The 17,303-nt window shown below is 39.6% G+C and overlaps 1 protein-coding gene across 1 annotated transcript; it reads right to left on the reverse strand.

Annotated features, from left to right (window-relative positions):
• Positions 1–2: 2 nt before the first annotated feature.
• On the reverse strand, positions 3–17,109 carry LOC139962878 (trafficking protein particle complex subunit 10-like). The gene is made up of 20 exons (XM_071963261.1): positions 16,955–17,109; positions 16,088–16,169; positions 15,209–15,353; positions 14,826–15,022; positions 13,841–14,042; positions 13,185–13,296; positions 12,162–12,409; positions 11,833–11,979; positions 10,744–10,935; positions 10,054–10,145; positions 9,471–9,615; positions 8,293–8,407; positions 7,346–7,890; positions 6,296–6,443; positions 5,817–6,112; positions 4,633–4,730; positions 3,705–3,828; positions 3,144–3,320; positions 2,074–2,368; positions 3–1,466 (listed from the first exon to the last, which is right to left on the reverse strand). The coding sequence occupies exons 1-20, from the start codon at positions 16,977–16,979 to the stop codon at positions 1,237–1,239; spliced, it is 3,615 nt and encodes a 1,204-aa protein (XP_071819362.1). The 5' UTR covers positions 16,980–17,109; the 3' UTR covers positions 3–1,236.
• Positions 17,110–17,303: the final 194 nt, after the last annotated feature.

Here is a 17,303-nt window from a genome sequence, read left to right on the forward strand (position 1 = left end):
CCCCTAACTGACCACATGGTTATACCCCCTAACTGACCACAGGGTTATAACCCCTAGCTGACTACAGGGATATACTCCCATAACTGACCACAGGGTTATACCCCCTTGACTGCAGGGTTATACCCTAACGGCCTAACCCCTCTCTTGTCAGACATTTACAGAATCATTTTCTTTTCCATTACAGCAAGTGCTGTATACGGCCTACTGATAACACAATTGATAATAATAAATACATTCCTCCCGGAATGGGGTTTGTTACTGTACCCAGTTTGAGATATCGATATTCTACACGCACACAGAAGAACGATCTAATCATCACTGGTTTACATTAACTTTACACAGAATCACAATATGCTGCAGCCAATCAATATTGACGATGGCTTATGGATAGTTTAATGACTTTATAAAGATTTTCAGCAATTCTTAAATCACTTTATAAAAATTTAACATTTATTTGATGACTGATAATTGGCAAATAGCGGGTATTTAGACACGATAAAAACGAAGGCCGATAATGAAGCGGTGAAGAAGAGGATGAAACACGATGAGAGGATAACTCTCCATGCACCTTTCGTGGACAGAGGATCTCTTCGAAGAGCATCAAGATATAAAACAACATGAACTTATAGAACGGCATTCTTACCTACAAAACAGCCCTTGATAAGTTCATTGTTGGTAACAGGCGAGTCTTTATAAATCCTCAATATTATTATGTTTCTTGCGGCAGATTTGTGCAATTCCTGTCACAAATTTATGGCGATTAAGACTCGGCTTCATGGTGGGTATTAGAAGAGAATGATACACATTCTAACCAAATTCTTAAAATAAAATAAAACTGTTAGAAAACTGCTTATCCACTAGAGAGCCTGTGTAATAGAATGTGTAAAAGTAAGTTGGCCTGAAGTTTCGATCCTAACAGGATCTTCTTCAAAGGCTAAAGATTTAGCCTCTGAAAAAGATCCTGCTGGAGTCGAAACGTCAGGCCAACTTACTTTTACACAACATTCTTACATTCATGACAAGGTTAGGAGACTAAGCCTCTGTTTTTCAAAGATAGAAAATGCTGATATCAAGTTTCCTTTTATTAATGTCCAAAATCTACTGTTAAAAGGGTTTGGTAGAGATAACATAAATATAAAAACACTTTAAGATGTTGGTGGAATAATTTTTTGGGTAACACCTGGGATATAAAATGATATATTTATAGTGTTATCTTGAGTCTCCAAGGGGATGTTACTAAGATAAAGACACTTCGACGGTACTTGCGTTAAACTCCGGGAAGACGTGGACTTGCGTCGCCCTGCTCTTGTAGTAGACTTGATTTGAATCCAGCGGGAGTAATGCCATTTCCGATGGAGTCCGTCTGTGGCCGATCTTGGTTATTTTCATTTGTTCTGCGTCAAATTCGGTACTACTGTCTCCAGAACCTTCTTGTGGATTGGTAGAAGCAGTCTCGGGTTGGTAGTCTGTCAAAACCGACGAAGTCGTAATTGTTGTTAAAACCAAACAGTATTAAAAGTTACTGCTATTGTCATGGTAAAATAAAACAGTGCAGTTATTGTTGATGTCATAAAGACAAAACACTACCCCGACAGTTTAGTCTAAAATCTTGAGAAATTCTGCAGCTGTTTTTATTTACTTATACCACTGTTTCAAAGCAGAAATGGCTAGCACACTTTGCATAAAACTTTAAGCTGAAGTGTTAGTCACTGCTATGCATTAAATTAAATAATGGCAAGTTCTTGAATAGAAAGAATTCCTTTTTTTTCCTAAACTTGAATGTGGGGAAAAGTGAAACATTGTTATGAGAGACAACCAGCGGCAAAAAATGGAATAAAATGAAAAGGAGATACATAAGCAGATCATTGCCTATTTCCTCTTTGAAATTCCCTTTTGCTAGTTGTACATAGAAGCACCATGACAGCATGCTTTTTCTCTTACTAGTTGCCACGGTATTGTTAGTAAATGACATGTGAACAACACTTGTTAAAACAGTTGAAGACGTGCACTGCTATGAGACTATTAAATATTTGCCAAAACTAATACGAGAAAGGTACTCAAAACATGTGATACCTTCGGGGTATTCGCTGAACTTCACGTCGGGCAGTGGGAGGAACCCGGATACCAGCGGCAACATCTCCAACGCCACTGTCGTCACCTTCGAATCTGCCGTCACGACGACGTTGCCTTTATTCTTGCCGCACATGACCCACAGGCCCAGCGTCTGTATCTCGTACAGTAACGACCTCCGATCGGCGGTCGGTTCGTCCACGCTCTCGATGTTCATGGTGAAGTTGCATAGCGCCCCCGTCGAACAGATCTCCTTCCCATCGGCGGGTGTCACGCAGGACGATACGATATATTTTGTCTGTTGAAACAAACGACAGAATGAACATAAGAAACAAAGTCCCATCCTCTCTTTACCATCCGAAACTGTCGAAGAGGGAAAACCGAGTCACAAGCTTTTGAAGTATGATTCCAGTTTGGATATTCCGTTCAATTTTTCTTTGGACACTATTACCTATACCAAATTTTTAAGTCTGTCTCCAAAATGTTACGTTGTTCTCGTCAGATGTCTCCTTCATGTCAGCGATACCCGAGACATACTTGCACATGATGCTCTAGAGATGATACCTGGGCATTTATATGCAAAAATATCTGGATGTTGATTAACTCTGCACGGCTTTTCCTTACCTAACAGCCTGATCATATTAGTTGCGAGTCTGTAGGAGAGGTGGTACTACTAACAGTGAAATGATACCAGTACTGAGTGATCCTAGGGTTAGGTTGGGATGGATGTTGTTAGGATAACATAGCCTAGGTCAATCTGACCAGTCGGGCAAATTGGGCTCTGCCCGAGGGTCCACAGCAAAAAATATACTCACCTAAAAAAGTACCATTGTGAAAACAGCTTTTGTCCCAATACTGTGGACCATATCCATATAAGATACAGATTATATATTAAGATGTATCATAAATCTCGACACTGGTGGAAGGGGTACAATGACAACTTTTGTCCAAGGGTCCGTACCACCTACGGTACGCCCCTGACACATACCCAACCTGATCGAGGATGGGAAAGACCACTACCCCCCCACCCCTCACCCTTCATCTGCCACTAGCGATGAGTTGTGTTTTCTCACTTTAAGGTCTGCAATACCGAAGACATACTGTACTCTGCCTTCTGGAGGCGGTCCAGAAGACGAGGAGGGGCAAGTCCGCAAGGTGAACGAGAATTCAAACAGACAGCTCTTACAGCTCGAGTTGCTCAAGTCGAGAAGAGACCAGACGAAGGAATGTGTTTGCTTCGGTCCGACAATCTGTAAAAGAATAAAACAGACAAGGATACATCTACCCAATCGAAAATGCATTATAGATCAAGTTTACAAGAATCAATGATGCCATAGGATAAATGTTCGGCCCTCAATGACTCTACTCTCTCAAAAACAAAAAATCTAAAGCCAAGATAATTGTTGCAAAGGCAACTGCTGAGAAGCAAATCTAGAAAGGGATAACACTTATTGCCATACTCAGGTAAATGGATACTTCTCTGAAGGAAATTAATTTGCATAGCTAAAAACTGACTGGGATGGCATGAACTATTTTCATCACACCAATAGATAGCTGTTTAATGGTTGTTTTAATATTTGCCCGAGATAACTTTTGCATCTACTCTTGAGAGGCTGGACCATAACCGTTTGTACCTGTGGTGCTGGTTGCTGGATCTGTTCCAGCTCTTCAGACGATACATCTTCTACTTCTAGGTCCACGGAAGAGAGTTGGATGATTGCATCTGATATATTGGTTACCGATATCTGAATAAACTTCCTGAAAACAGACAGAAAAACATCACTTTTATGAGGAAAACAAAGGAATCTTTGGCTCGGTCAGGGTGGTAATACCTGGCCAAGAAACAATAATTCTTTCAAGACTTCATCATCAGATTGTCTCAAGTTTAATTTATTTCTGAGTAAAGGATAAAATGAACATGAGAAAACACTCACTAAAGCAACTTTTGAAAAGAGAAAGGTTTAGAACAAGTTATCAGATGCCATTCACTTCAAAGATGTCATCAATTTTAACAGCTGCCATTAAGGTTCAAATTGTCACTTGCAAACTCTATCCCAAATGTTGATATTCACTCATATTGTACCATTTATCTCATTTTAAATACACAGATCTTCCATTGTGCCCCAGAAGATTTGCACTGACTTACACCAGGCAATCTCTTTTTAAATACACGAATGTTCCATTGGTAAATGTATTTACTGTTTTTTGTATTTATTGTTTTATGTCATTGTATTTTCTAGATTGTTTGTAAAGCGCACAGATGCATCGCGCGTAGTGCGCTATATAAGATTTTATTTACATTACATTGTGCCTCAGATTTTCATTGACTTACACCAGGCAATTCAACCTAACCCATCCAGGAGACAAACTGAATGAAACTGAGTCAACTCTTGAATGTTTGTAGTATTCTTAAATGAGCATGAACGATATTCACAAATGGAATAGCTTGAAAATCGTAATCTTTATTCAACACAACGACCAACTTCAGACTCCATGTTCAACAAATAACATACTACATATTAAACTTATAAAGCCAGAAAACTGTTGTCAAGTTGAACTCACTTGGTCTTGATAGTTCTGCATCTGTGAGTAACCGTGAACGGATAATTGAAGTGCAGCGCCCTCGTCACTGTCTCATGCCACGGACACGGTACTTCCAGCTGAAAGTCATCAGATTGAGGAAGAAAACGATAATCCAAATTAAAGAGAGGGATAGGAAGTAGAGACCAATAGAAACTAAACATAATACAAACTATGAGGAAATACAGATGTAGTACAACTACACTGTGGATAAATGTTGTGGGTCCAGACCTCCCATTGAAACCAATAGATACTAAACATAATACAAACTATGAGGAAATACAGATGTAGTACAACTACACTGTGACTGTGGATAAACGTTGTGGGTCCAGACCTCTCAGACTCTTCCATAGAAACCAATAGATACTAAACATAATATAAACTATAAGGATATACAGATGTAGTACAACTACACTGTGACTGTGGATAAACATTGTGGGTCCAGACCTCCCAGACTCTTCCATAGAAACCAATAGATACTAAACATAATATAAACTATAAGGATATACAGATGTAGTACAACTACACTGTGACTGTGGATAAACGTTGTGGGTCCAGACCTCCCAGACTCTTCCATAGAAACCAATAGATACTAAACATAATATAAACTATAAGGATATACAGATGTAGTACAACTACACTGTGACTGTGGATAAACGTTGTGAGTACAGACCTTCCAGATTCTTCCCAATCCCAAGAGCAGAAAAGTCATACAGGCATATAGCTGTCCAAATAGGAATTACCATGGAGGCTCTACTCTATGACATGGTGACAGACACTGGCAATGGACCGACTTTGAAAGTTGATGGGACCACGATGGGAAATTCTTCTGGGTTTAAAAGATAAGTACCTTTACCTAGTACCTATAATGAGAAGGTGGTGGCACTTTTGTAGTCTTCCTACGATATCTGTTGTATAACAATCTGATTCACTTTCAAACCTTCATTGTCAGAGATGATCTTTCTGTCGCTAAGCTGTAGTCACCATGTTGTACCGTACATGCCAAGTAAAGATTTTGAATCTCCGGGAGGGAGAGGAGAATGGGAGAGGGGATGGGTGTGGGATATAGTCCCCCTATGGTTGAATGGGGAAACTACACTTCAGAAATGATGAACAGAGTAACTTATGCTCCACAAAAGTGACTGAAAAATTGTTAGATAATTCACCTCCAATTCTTGTCCAATGTGGTTTATGGTTTCGTCGTCGCCACCATCTTCTAAATGGATACCGATCGTGGAGAGCACCATGACAGGATACACCATGTCCTTGTTACAGTCTACATCCTCTAGGAATTGCAGGTGGCATCTGCCGCCCTCTGTCCTCACGGCGTACGTCTCGTGCTCCGTCGGGAGGATGTAGAGACCCTCGGAGGATTTGAGAGGCAGCGAATCGCCTCTGGTGAGGATCTGATGACCGGTGGTGATAGTGAGATTAATCTCTTGTGGAATGCCAGCATACAGTTCTGCTTGGACCATGAAAGAAGAAGAAAGAGAGAAAAGCTTTTTTTTTTCTTTTTTTTGGTGGAGATTTAGGAAATAATGAGTTACAAAATGAGTTACAAAATGCACTACTCAGATAGGAGTAGTGCATTGTTTGAAATTTTGAAGGCTATTTGAATATAGTCTGAAAAAAAATATATACCTACCATCGGGGATGTCGACGGTCAGTTGAGGCTCGGGACTGAATACCTCAATCACCATGGGTCTCACGGTGTCCAAGTTAAGGAGATATGACACTCCGTCCATCAGCTCTAACACTAACTGGTTGGCTCTGTATTGACCGTTCTCATCAGACTGTCGGGTAAGACAGATAAAATTTTAAAAAATAAAAAGAATAATGCCATCAATCAATCATTTCATCTATTAATCAGAAGATGTGTTATCGTTGGTTAGAGCTTCACTTGGCATCTGCTTTGCTACAACTTGGTTGTGGTAACAGACAGATTAGTTTAAGGACAAAAATAATGCACCTGGCCACATGTTCCATCACTGTAGTTCACCAAACTTTTGCCAAGGTAATGAAATTTAGGCGGGAAAAATAAATTACAAAGATTAGCCAAGGAACGTCATGCAAAATGTTAATTTTGTGGGTTACAACAGTTTCTGGATTGGCTGGAATGATTATCGAGTCACACACCAGTGACAGCTCAGTGGTTGTTACCTAAAAGACCATTTAGTTAGATTATGTGTGAATATTACAGGTTGCATAGCAACAAAACATAACATGAAACTGTAAAGCATTTGTACCATATAGTAAGCTTATCATGTTTAACGATGACAACGGTCAGAATTTTATATTTGGTTTCTTTCTATAAATCGCCAGAAGTTGCAAATTATTATTCAACTAGTACAATAAAAAAATTAAATTGTTTTCTTTAACTGTTGTGATCCAATACAAATTGAACTCCTTTTTTTTCTGAATGAAGTTAAAACCAAACCAACTGAAATGAAAACCAGAAGAAGTTACCCGAAACTAAACTCAACAAATAAAACTTAACAAAACCAAGACAGGACTATAAAACAAAGATAATTCAATGTAAACAGAATGTTACTCATAATGTACTGGAATATAAGTCAAATATCTTTTGGATTATGATCTGTGGCATTTTCAAAACATTATCCTAAAAAGGACCATGCCAGTGTCTTCCTTTCGAGCAAGACATTGTAACAAGTAAATCTCTCTTTCAAAAACTCACTTTGAATATAAATTCCAAACTACGACGACCGGGATTGAGTGTGACGTTGTTCAACACGGCCGCTTCGGAGCATGCGTCCCTCGTTATGTGGCCTTTCGCTTTACCCCAGGACGTCGAGCTGTCCTGACGTCTCAAGATAGCAGACAGGTTTCTACACGTCACGAGAGCTATCTGCTTCTTCGTACCTTCTGCGGTTCTCACCTCCGCCTGGACGTCCGGGACGATCTCCCTCTGGTTGGACCAGCTCAAGTCCTTGACGACGTAAAAGTCGAGCGAGTCTTGGGATTTCTGTCTTTCCAAGGAGCTCAGAGACAGGCCTGTGAGGGAGTGACTCGACGCGGGGCTTCCGGGATCGTTAGGCGTCTCGTCTTGGAAGCATAGGCTGATCGTCTTAAGAGTGATTGGTGATGAAAGTCTACTGAATAGTTCAACTTTGAGTCTGACCTCATCGTTTCGAGAGCAGGACATCGTCTTATCCACGATCGTAATCCCCATAAGACCAAAGCTACTTTGAAATGGAATCCATACTTCACTCTCGTCGTCACCTGTCAAAAGAGAAAACATGTACGCAAATTATCAGCAGAAAACTGCGTGAGAAGTTGATGCAAAGAATTTTGTTCAAAAACATTAAAGAGAGCAACAAGATTATTGGCTAGAAGAGGATTCTGGTGGCCTCAAGAGAGAACACCCATGACCTCCCCAATTACCCCCATTACAAGTCCTGTTCGCTACCGAATCAGGCAAAGACAACAAGAAAATGGTACAAAAACGAAATGATACAGTGAAAGTGCAAGCAAACAATTTCAAAATGTACTAAAAGTTTGTTTTTTTTTGGGGGGGGGGGATTATATGCAAATGAGAAAGCTTTCTAAAACTTTTGAGCAAAACCAAAACTGTGTTTCCCTTCCTACAAGTTAAGACTTATATTGGTAGCAAAAAATTCTCACCGCTGAGGAAATTTGCCGAGATTTCCTTGGCCGTTTTAGTAACTTGTTCGGAATAGTGACTTTTCTTTTCCTCCTCAAGGAGGGGATCTCCCATTAGGAAACAGCAGGTTTGAATATATGTGATGAACAGGTTATTAAGGTAAACAAAAGATGCAGGTTTAAGCAGAGAGTTTAACGATTGCAAAACGATGATAAAATTTGATCATATAAACAGAGTCAGAGAGTCTAGTTTCATGATGTCGGCATCGTGGCATGAAAGCATGCCCTACATCTGACTAAATTGTGAGAAAAGTTGGGTGAGGTGGGGGGATGGGGATGGGGGTGTAGGAACAGCATCACAGGACCTCCCAACTTGTCCCAACTTCACAAGAGGATGCCTGGAAAGTTTTAGGAGACACCAGCCGATATAAACGCAGCATTAAAATCCGACAGGAATACTTTTATCGTACATAAACACACTCACAAGAATTGCTTGACATAACGGACAAATTCAGAAGATCGGGTTCACTACAGTGTACAAGACGAGTTTATAAACAGTTCAGGAGACTCGATCTAAGTTCACGAGTGGTTTAGTTTTGAGTCACTGGCAATTCAAATCACCAATCCCGAAGAGCGTGAAGGCCTGTCTATTTAACATGCAGGCTGGTCCGTCGTTGCTTCAATCCGAACTAACAAAACTTCCGCTTAAAAAGCAAAAAGACCCTACCATACAGATGAGATTATAACCTGGCACCAGATGATTTTCTCAAAAGCCCTGGCAAGGTCAAGGGTCAGCATCACAAATCATTTTCTTTTTTCAAAACCAACGAAGGACGAGTAGTGACAGGTATCATTTCCTGGTTTGCAAACCGTAAATCATCCGTAATTAGAATCTTAATTCTGACCAGATTCTGATTCCTAGGATACAAATGCAGGTTGTGAAGAAACTAGTGCTGATAGTCGTAATCGATTATTTCGCCAGTAGTCGCGATTACACTTTGGAAGTTTGATTAATCGCAATCAAAACCTAAGTTGCGATTACTCGACTACAAGCTAGAAAGAGTCGATTATTGGCACTAGGAGAAACACTTTCCCGCTAAACCAAAACTTGACGATACCCCTTTTAACTCACTATAGGAGATTCCTTTTCCACCCCACCAGAAAATTTTTTATCACTTATTGTTTTAACTCTTCAAAGGATATTTCTCTAGATCTGTTAATTCTTTTTGGCTTTCCGCGAGCTCTTGCCTGGTGTCGCAGATGAGAGTCCTCCATCCTTCTTTCTCGTATAACCTCAGGGCATCCTCCAGAAACATCTCTGCTTTCTGATGGTCTCCCTTCATTCTGGAATGGAAAATAACAAGCAGACTTTAAATCTAAATCAAGTAGTGCTTAGTAATAGAAAATATCTAAATAATCTAAATATATTCTGAACTTTAAAAATGGGAATGGAAAAAAAAAAGAAGACTTAAATCTAAATCAAGTACTGCTTATTAATAGACAATATCTAAATATATTCTGAACTTCAAAAATCCGCCCAAACAGGATTAGCCTTATCACCCTAAAGATTGTGGAAGATGATATACAAAGGCATGGAGCTGTTATGTTTACAACAAACGGAAGGTTCAAACGTACCAATATTTCTTTCACTAGTTGAAGATGAGTCCCAAAGTAATTAATACTTATCTGTACATTTCCCCCTCCCCCCCCACCCCCTAAATCAATGCCCACGGTGCTGGCTATAATAACGTTGTATTGTTTTAAAAATGTCAGCTTGCTTACTGATAAAATTTGGCCAGCTCTCTTCCTATCAAAGCCACAGAACGTAACCTTCCTATGTGCTTGTAGTTGCCCATGGCTAGTTCAGACAGTTCCTGAAAAACAAGAGATGAGAAAGAGGCAATTGAGATACCAGGTTGGACCGGAAAAATCTTCACTTTTGTCATATCTGATTAGTTAAACCTCTGCTTCTTTTGTTCTAAACATCACACTTCAGTGACTTCAATTACCGTATTTTTAGTTAAACATTGATCGATGTGAAACAGTACGACATGTTCTGAAGGAGTGTTAGCTCAGTGGTTAACACCGGTGCCTTCCAATAATATGGTCCCCGGTTAGAGCCACTCCAAGATTAATGTATGTCGTCTAGTTACAGAGTTGTTGACAATTGACAATTCATAATCATGGACATTAAATATGAATCGAAGAGACTGACTTCTGTCAGCTTGCGGCTTTGGTATTGCCAATGAGGCTTCTTCGCGAGTTCCTGCTTGCAGGAGAATCTAAAATACATACAAACAAATACATGTTCTGACGATTTAATCTCTGGATCTACCCCGCCCTCTGAAAGGGGATCGTCACCGGTTTCTTTCAGTCGGTCCAAGACTGCTGTAAATGTCTTCATTTCCAGAAGGAAGGATACATAACCCACGGAGAGAGACTGGCAAGAAAAAAGCCGACAGGAATAAGTACCAAGTAATGCCTGTTGAATGCAGCAGTTGAACTCAGGGCCTCTCTCAGTTTCTGGTTCGGGCTGTTTTCGACCTGAGTGGCCGGTGACGACTTGCCCATCCCCGACAGGAGGTTAACTACCGTGTTCAGCTGGTCCGAGGATGGTGAATTCTGGTTGGGCATTAGCCCACAGAGGTTTCCAAGCTCAGCAAGCTTTCAACGAAAAAAGATGAATGAAATTAATGAAGGGAAAAAATGGATTACAGCCATTGATTAATACAGTTTTTTTAATAAATTACATAACTTGATTTCACTTCACAGAAGAGAGTGATACAGCAAACTTAATGACTGCAATGAAGGCTTTCCTCTCCTCATATATATAAAAAGGTGCATTTAGCCGGTAATTTACATTAGCAGCTGATGAAACAACCTCTACCCAGCCTTTTGCAGAATAGGCTATGTTATATAATATCTGCTATGAAAGGGTTGTATTTGTTTTATTCTGCAAACTACAATCCTAGCTTGAGGTCTTACAACATCTGTTGTGGCATAAATGCATTGCAATTATACCAACAATAAATCTTGGGCTCAGTTTTATTTTACAGGACATTTAAATATTTCATTAGAAACACAATCAGATACTTCCAGGAGAAATACAAGTTGCTACTCTAATATAACACGCATCAATAAAGTGTGTAATATAACATATGTTGTTAAAGCGTCCAGTATAACATAATACTGTATCATGAAGTTACTGTAAGTTACATCATTCAATGTGTAATAATACCATACATCATAACACAGTGCATCTCCAATTGGTATCGGTATACAATACAACTGCATCAACACAGTGAGTGTGTAATAATAACATACATCATAACACAGTGCATCTCCAATTGGTATCGGTATACAATACAACTGCATCAACACAGTGAGTGTGTAATAATAACATACATCATAACACAGTGCATCTCCAGTTGGTATCGGTATACGACACCACTGCATCAACACAATTAGTGTGTAATAATGCCATACGTCATAACACAGTGCATCTCCAGTTGGTATCGGTATACAACACCACTGCGTCAACACAAGTCACATTGCCATTACCTTCTTCTGTGCATAGGCCCATAAATTGGCTGTGAAGTGAGAGTGCGTCTCCAGCTTGTACAGGACACTCATTCGTTCATACTTCTGGAGAACTTCCACACAGGTTAGAAATACCCAGCATGCAACACTGCCTGGTGGCATTGGTACCTTGAAATATGAATCATAAATTTAATGAAAATGTTTTAAAAAAATTTCTATATTTCAAAAATTATGAAAGATGTATTATCAGAATGTTACATTTGATCCACTACTGCATTTAATTCTTTTTCTGATGTCTAATAATATCATTTTTTATTAATTAATGTTAATCTCAGAATGCATCCGCTCACATCTAACATGGTCAGTTCTTGAACACAATTGAGCATGAACTCGTAAGATTTGCCGGCGACATCCGAGGGCTTCCTCATCTTGAAGAGGAGGGCACACTGTCTTCCGAAGAGGTAATTCCGGAGGTCCAGGAGGGAAGGCTTCCCGTGTTGGATGATCTCTCTAGCGTTCTTGTTGATCGGGTCCGAAAGATTCAGTCCGTCCCAGCAGTTACAAGAATCAGTGAAGTTTGACAACCAGCTAACCTTTTCTGATTTCAGAAAGAGAAAAAGAATAAATGATACAAAACAAAATTGAAAAAGTGGTGGTTCCTTTGAAGCACAGAATTATCCAGCGTCGGAACCAAGGTTTCCATCTGAACCAGCATCGTGTGTACACACACAAGTATTGTGCCCCTCCTTAAATCGTTGGTGCCCCTCCTTAAATTGTTGGTGCACCTCCTTACACTGTTGGTGCACCTCCTTAAAATTGTTGGTGCCCCTCCTTAAATTGTTGGTGCCCCTCCTTAAATTGTTGGTGCCCCTCCTTAAATTGTTGGTGCCCCTCCTTAAATTGTTGGGGCCCCTCCTTAAATTGTTGGTGCCCCTCCTTAATTTGTTGGTGCCCCTCCATCTCAGAACTCCTAGCTATAGGCCTTCACAACAAACACTAAACATCTTGCTATAAGTACTTTATTCCTCAAGTTTCACCGGTCTGATCACATGAATGAAGAAACTTGTCAAAAACTGTCGTCTAATCAAACTTGAATAAAACTACCAATAAACTAAAGAAGGCAAGAGCTAACCCTACCCCCCACCATCCAGCCCAGGCTCTGCTGTCTATGGTCTATGAGAAGGTACTTCAAAATATCCAATCGTTAAAAGCAAATATGATTTCTTTTTTCCTTCCAAAGTTTATATGTCCTATTTCACTTCAATTCCAAATCCAAAGTTAGGGTTATCGCTGACAGACCGTGGCGGCCCTGTGGACCACCTCGACCTTCTAACTATAAGCAAGCAAATAAACAAATTGATAAATAAACAAACCTCCAGCTTGGGAGTTGATAATAAACTGTGAGAATAGAGCATCCAGCTCATCGTATTGCACCAGAGCTTCTTTGTATATCCCCATTGATTCATATGCCAGAGCGAGCTCTTCCTGCGGACAGATGGTGAACCAATATTAGACTTTATCTTACAGCATAAGGAAAGGCAAAATGTTGTGAGTTTCAGTATCCAGAGAACTTGCTATTGAAGTTGTGAGCATATCCAGAGGGGAGGGGTAAGCAAACTTTGGGTTTTAGAATATATCACTAACATTTTTGACTTTCTGAGCAGAAACGACTTTATCTGAAGGCATTCACCAACCCAGAACACATCAGCACACCTTTTTTGACAAACAGAAATGTTTTCGTTCGATTCCTGCATAGTTCATTACGTTGTGTCCTTGGGCAAGATGCTTTATTTCACTTGCCTCTCTCCACCCAGGGGTTAAATGGGTACATGTGAGGTAACTTGTCATTGGGCGCAGTATATAACTGCTGCCGACTGGAGGGATCGTCTCTGGGACAGGTTATCATTGACCAGGGGTAATATAACGTCTGTTAAGCGCTTTGAGACCTTTCGCTGGTATAAAGCACTATATTAAAAGCAAACATTATTTTTTTATTATTACAGGCCTTCCCGTCTGTTCTCATTCTTACCTGCAATAGAAAGTAGTTGCAGAAATACCAATCCTGTGCCACCCGCCTCTCCCTCTCGGCTCGTACGACGTCTTCGTATTTGGTGAAAGTCCGGTTGTAAGCGGTGACAAAGAGCTGCCGCAGACGGCCTACAAATCCAGCCCACGACTCCATAGTCTTGTTATTCGGGACTGGGTTGTTCGGCTCGTGGAGAACGATTAATCTGCAGGAGAATTTCATCAAAAGATATCAAACCAAAGATCGATACTGCAAACTCTCAAGATGTTTGTAAGTTCCTTCTTGGAGCTACAGTACAAGCTGATAACTGACAGAGACTCGATCCAGTATGAAGGTATCTCCAGAAATATCGTACACCAAGGCCTTGGAACTCACCGATCTCCAGTCGCTGGCAAATAGGCGAGTTGAACTTTGTACCAATTTCCCCATAGGATGTACTAAGTCTGATAGATATGCCGAGCTGTTCCCTGCTACCCATAACACGCATGGCATGTCCTAAAGAAACCCCACACCCTAGCAGGAAATTACGGAAATAGTGCAATACCTTTTTTGCATAGACTTATAAACGAATGATTTTGGTGTGTGTGTACCTGGTTAGTCGTATTGTTTAAGCTTTTGAGCAAGGGGGTGGCGGGAGGGTGGTATTCCTACTGAATTTTCCTTGTAATTTTATAGGTTGTCTTTACTTTTTATTGATTTGTGTGTCATTTGTTCTGCTACCTTCAGTGTTATTGAGTTACTATTATATTCCTTTATTTTTGATTTTTTCTTTCTTTTTTCCCTGTTACTCTGATGTAATTTGGACTTTGGGCCACGATATGAGATGCACTAAACTACTACTACTACTACATAGGAGGGTATTCCTGTCATCTTTGGGCAACCACCTCCCTCAAGAGACATCAATCACAAATACACTGTGCATATTAAACAATACTGCCTCCGCATGAAGAAACAAGTAAAGAGAGAGCAAAACAGATGTACTACTTACCTTTCAGTCTGCCGTCCACAGAAATCATTCTTGATTTTATCAACGACTGAAAATTTGGGCAGAAGCTTTGATTTACTCCTTCTGGGGTTGGCCGGCTCGACCAAGACGATCATCCAATCGGCAATCTTTCTTTCCTTCAGCAGATTTAGCCACCCAGCTATCTTTTCCTTGGTGACGATCCTGTAGGCGTCTGTGTCCTGTTGGAAGATCAAAAGGGTTGTAGAAAGAATCCCCTTGTTTTTTTTTTTTAAATTCATATTTTTTTTCTTCAAAATTTTTGTTTTTTTCTTCTTTGTTATATATCATTCGATAGCATATTTAACTGTTCTCATTTTTGTTATTAAGCTAGCTTCAAGCTCAATGGCTATTCCACAAGTTCTTACCGGACAGTCCGTGAAGTAGACGTGCAGCATCGGCAGCTGTAGCAGCATTTTAGCGTGTTCCAAATCATCGTAATGAGGAAGAAGATCGGCGTTAAACGGCACAAAATTAACATCAACTTGGATCATCTTGACTCTATCAGATGATCTGGAGGACAAAGAAAAAAAATTTATCGTTGTAAATTTTCTCGAAGATTCAACTTGTTTACGCTGATGGGTGGGATCATTGTTTTGGACTTTGTAGTAAAATCATTTTTTTTTCAATTTATTTTTCCTCAATAAAGCAAACTATTTGGATAAATACACTTAATATGTCTTCTTGATAAATGCGAGAGTACATAACCTATCAGCTATCACTCTACTTTTTTGCATTAAAAAAAATTAGCTTTCAGTCTGCATTTATAATAAACTCATGGGTACTGCTCATAATGGCACAGAGATATATATGTAATCTCTAATTTGATATGTATACATTATGTAACAGTTAACAACAGGTTAACATACGTATACAGTTCTTGGATGATATATTCAGTATAATTATATACAAAAAACTAACAAGCACCAGACACAAATCAAGTCTACACTTCTTAGACAGTTTAGGCCTAACTTTAGAATCCGTACCATATGAATGGGAAAGCTTACTAGGGGCTAGGAATTAGGGTTAGGAAGTAGGGAATAGGGTTAGGAAGTAGGGTTAGGAAGTAGGGAATAGGGGTTAGGAATTAGGGTTAGGAAGTAGGGAATAGGGGTTAGGAATTAGGGTTAGGAAGTAGGGTTAGGGGTTAGGAATGGTACGGATTCTAAATTAGTACCACAGTTTTTAACTATAACGCATACAGTCTATATGATTATTTAACAAGTTAAGTACGTTTCAATATTAACCTTTTCCATTCCACTTTCTCCCTTGGCAATGATTGGAGTAACTCCACTTGTATTGCATTAAACTGCTCGGGCTCTCCATGGTCTGTAAAAGAAAGACAAATAAAGGATTTAATTAAGACTTGTCATGAAGACTTTTGTACATACATCGAGTACAATAAATTAGGCCTACTGTACATGATCTGTGGGTGTATAATTTGCAACAAATTTGTACATACTATACAAAGATGTGAATTAACTTATAAAAGAAAATAACACCAAAAACCCTTTAAATTTTAAGAAATATGAACCCTCTGTAGTGACTGGAACAATAATAAATAATGCATTACACTCAGGAGGGGGATGGGGAGGGGATGGGGAGTGGAGGGGGGGAGGGTAGGGAGGCTTTACATTAGCATAGGCACTTTGAGCTTCTTGCCTTTTCTTTTATGTACAGTCAGCCTTGTAAACTTTATGTTAATATTTAGCTCTCTTACCTGTAGGTCTATTGGCCCTATACTAATGGAAATAAGCAATAAATATAATTGCCTAACAGTAACACAGTCTAGGCCTCCTTAAGTTGATCATTTATTACATGACACTGACAAGTTGTAGAACTAGGTCAGTTGGACTGCCAGAATACAAAGTTACTGAAAACATGAATGTTAGGTCTTATAGTCAGGCCTAGGAGTAGGATAGTCCCTACCTTACGCCTAATGAGATAGCAATGAACAGTGCAGGAGTTGTGTAGGCTAGTGTATCTGCTACTGTTATTAGGCCTAACCTGTACGAACTGTTTTACTGTAGTATTAGTGTTACTGTGTTATTGTTAGGCAAGACTAGCTTAGACTAGTTAACAGTAGGTGAAATATTACACAGGCATTGTCTTACATGTCACAAATGGTTTCCTCTCCATTAGACTCAAACGACAACCATATGGAGAGTAAGTTGATAGTAACCCGAACTAAACTAAACCTTTATTCTTTCATTCAGATCGAGTCGGGGAAATTTTAATTTCGGCAGCAAAAATGTTAATGTTGTGTGACCATAAGATGTATTAAGCAATATGCTAAAGGAAAAAAGTGCCAGGGAAGGGATCCAGGGTTTTGTAAATAAAAGGAGGTCCTGATGGCGTTGAACCCGACTACCATTTGGGTGATCTAGTGTTGTGCCTCCCAACATTTTACCAGTTAACTGGTACATTTTGTGGCATATTAAGTCCTATATACTTTAAGTCTTT

This window comes from Apostichopus japonicus, chromosome 21, assembly GCF_037975245.1.
Source record: "Apostichopus japonicus isolate 1M-3 chromosome 21, ASM3797524v1, whole genome shotgun sequence".
NCBI lineage: Eukaryota > Metazoa > Echinodermata > Holothuroidea > Aspidochirotida > Stichopodidae > Apostichopus > Apostichopus japonicus.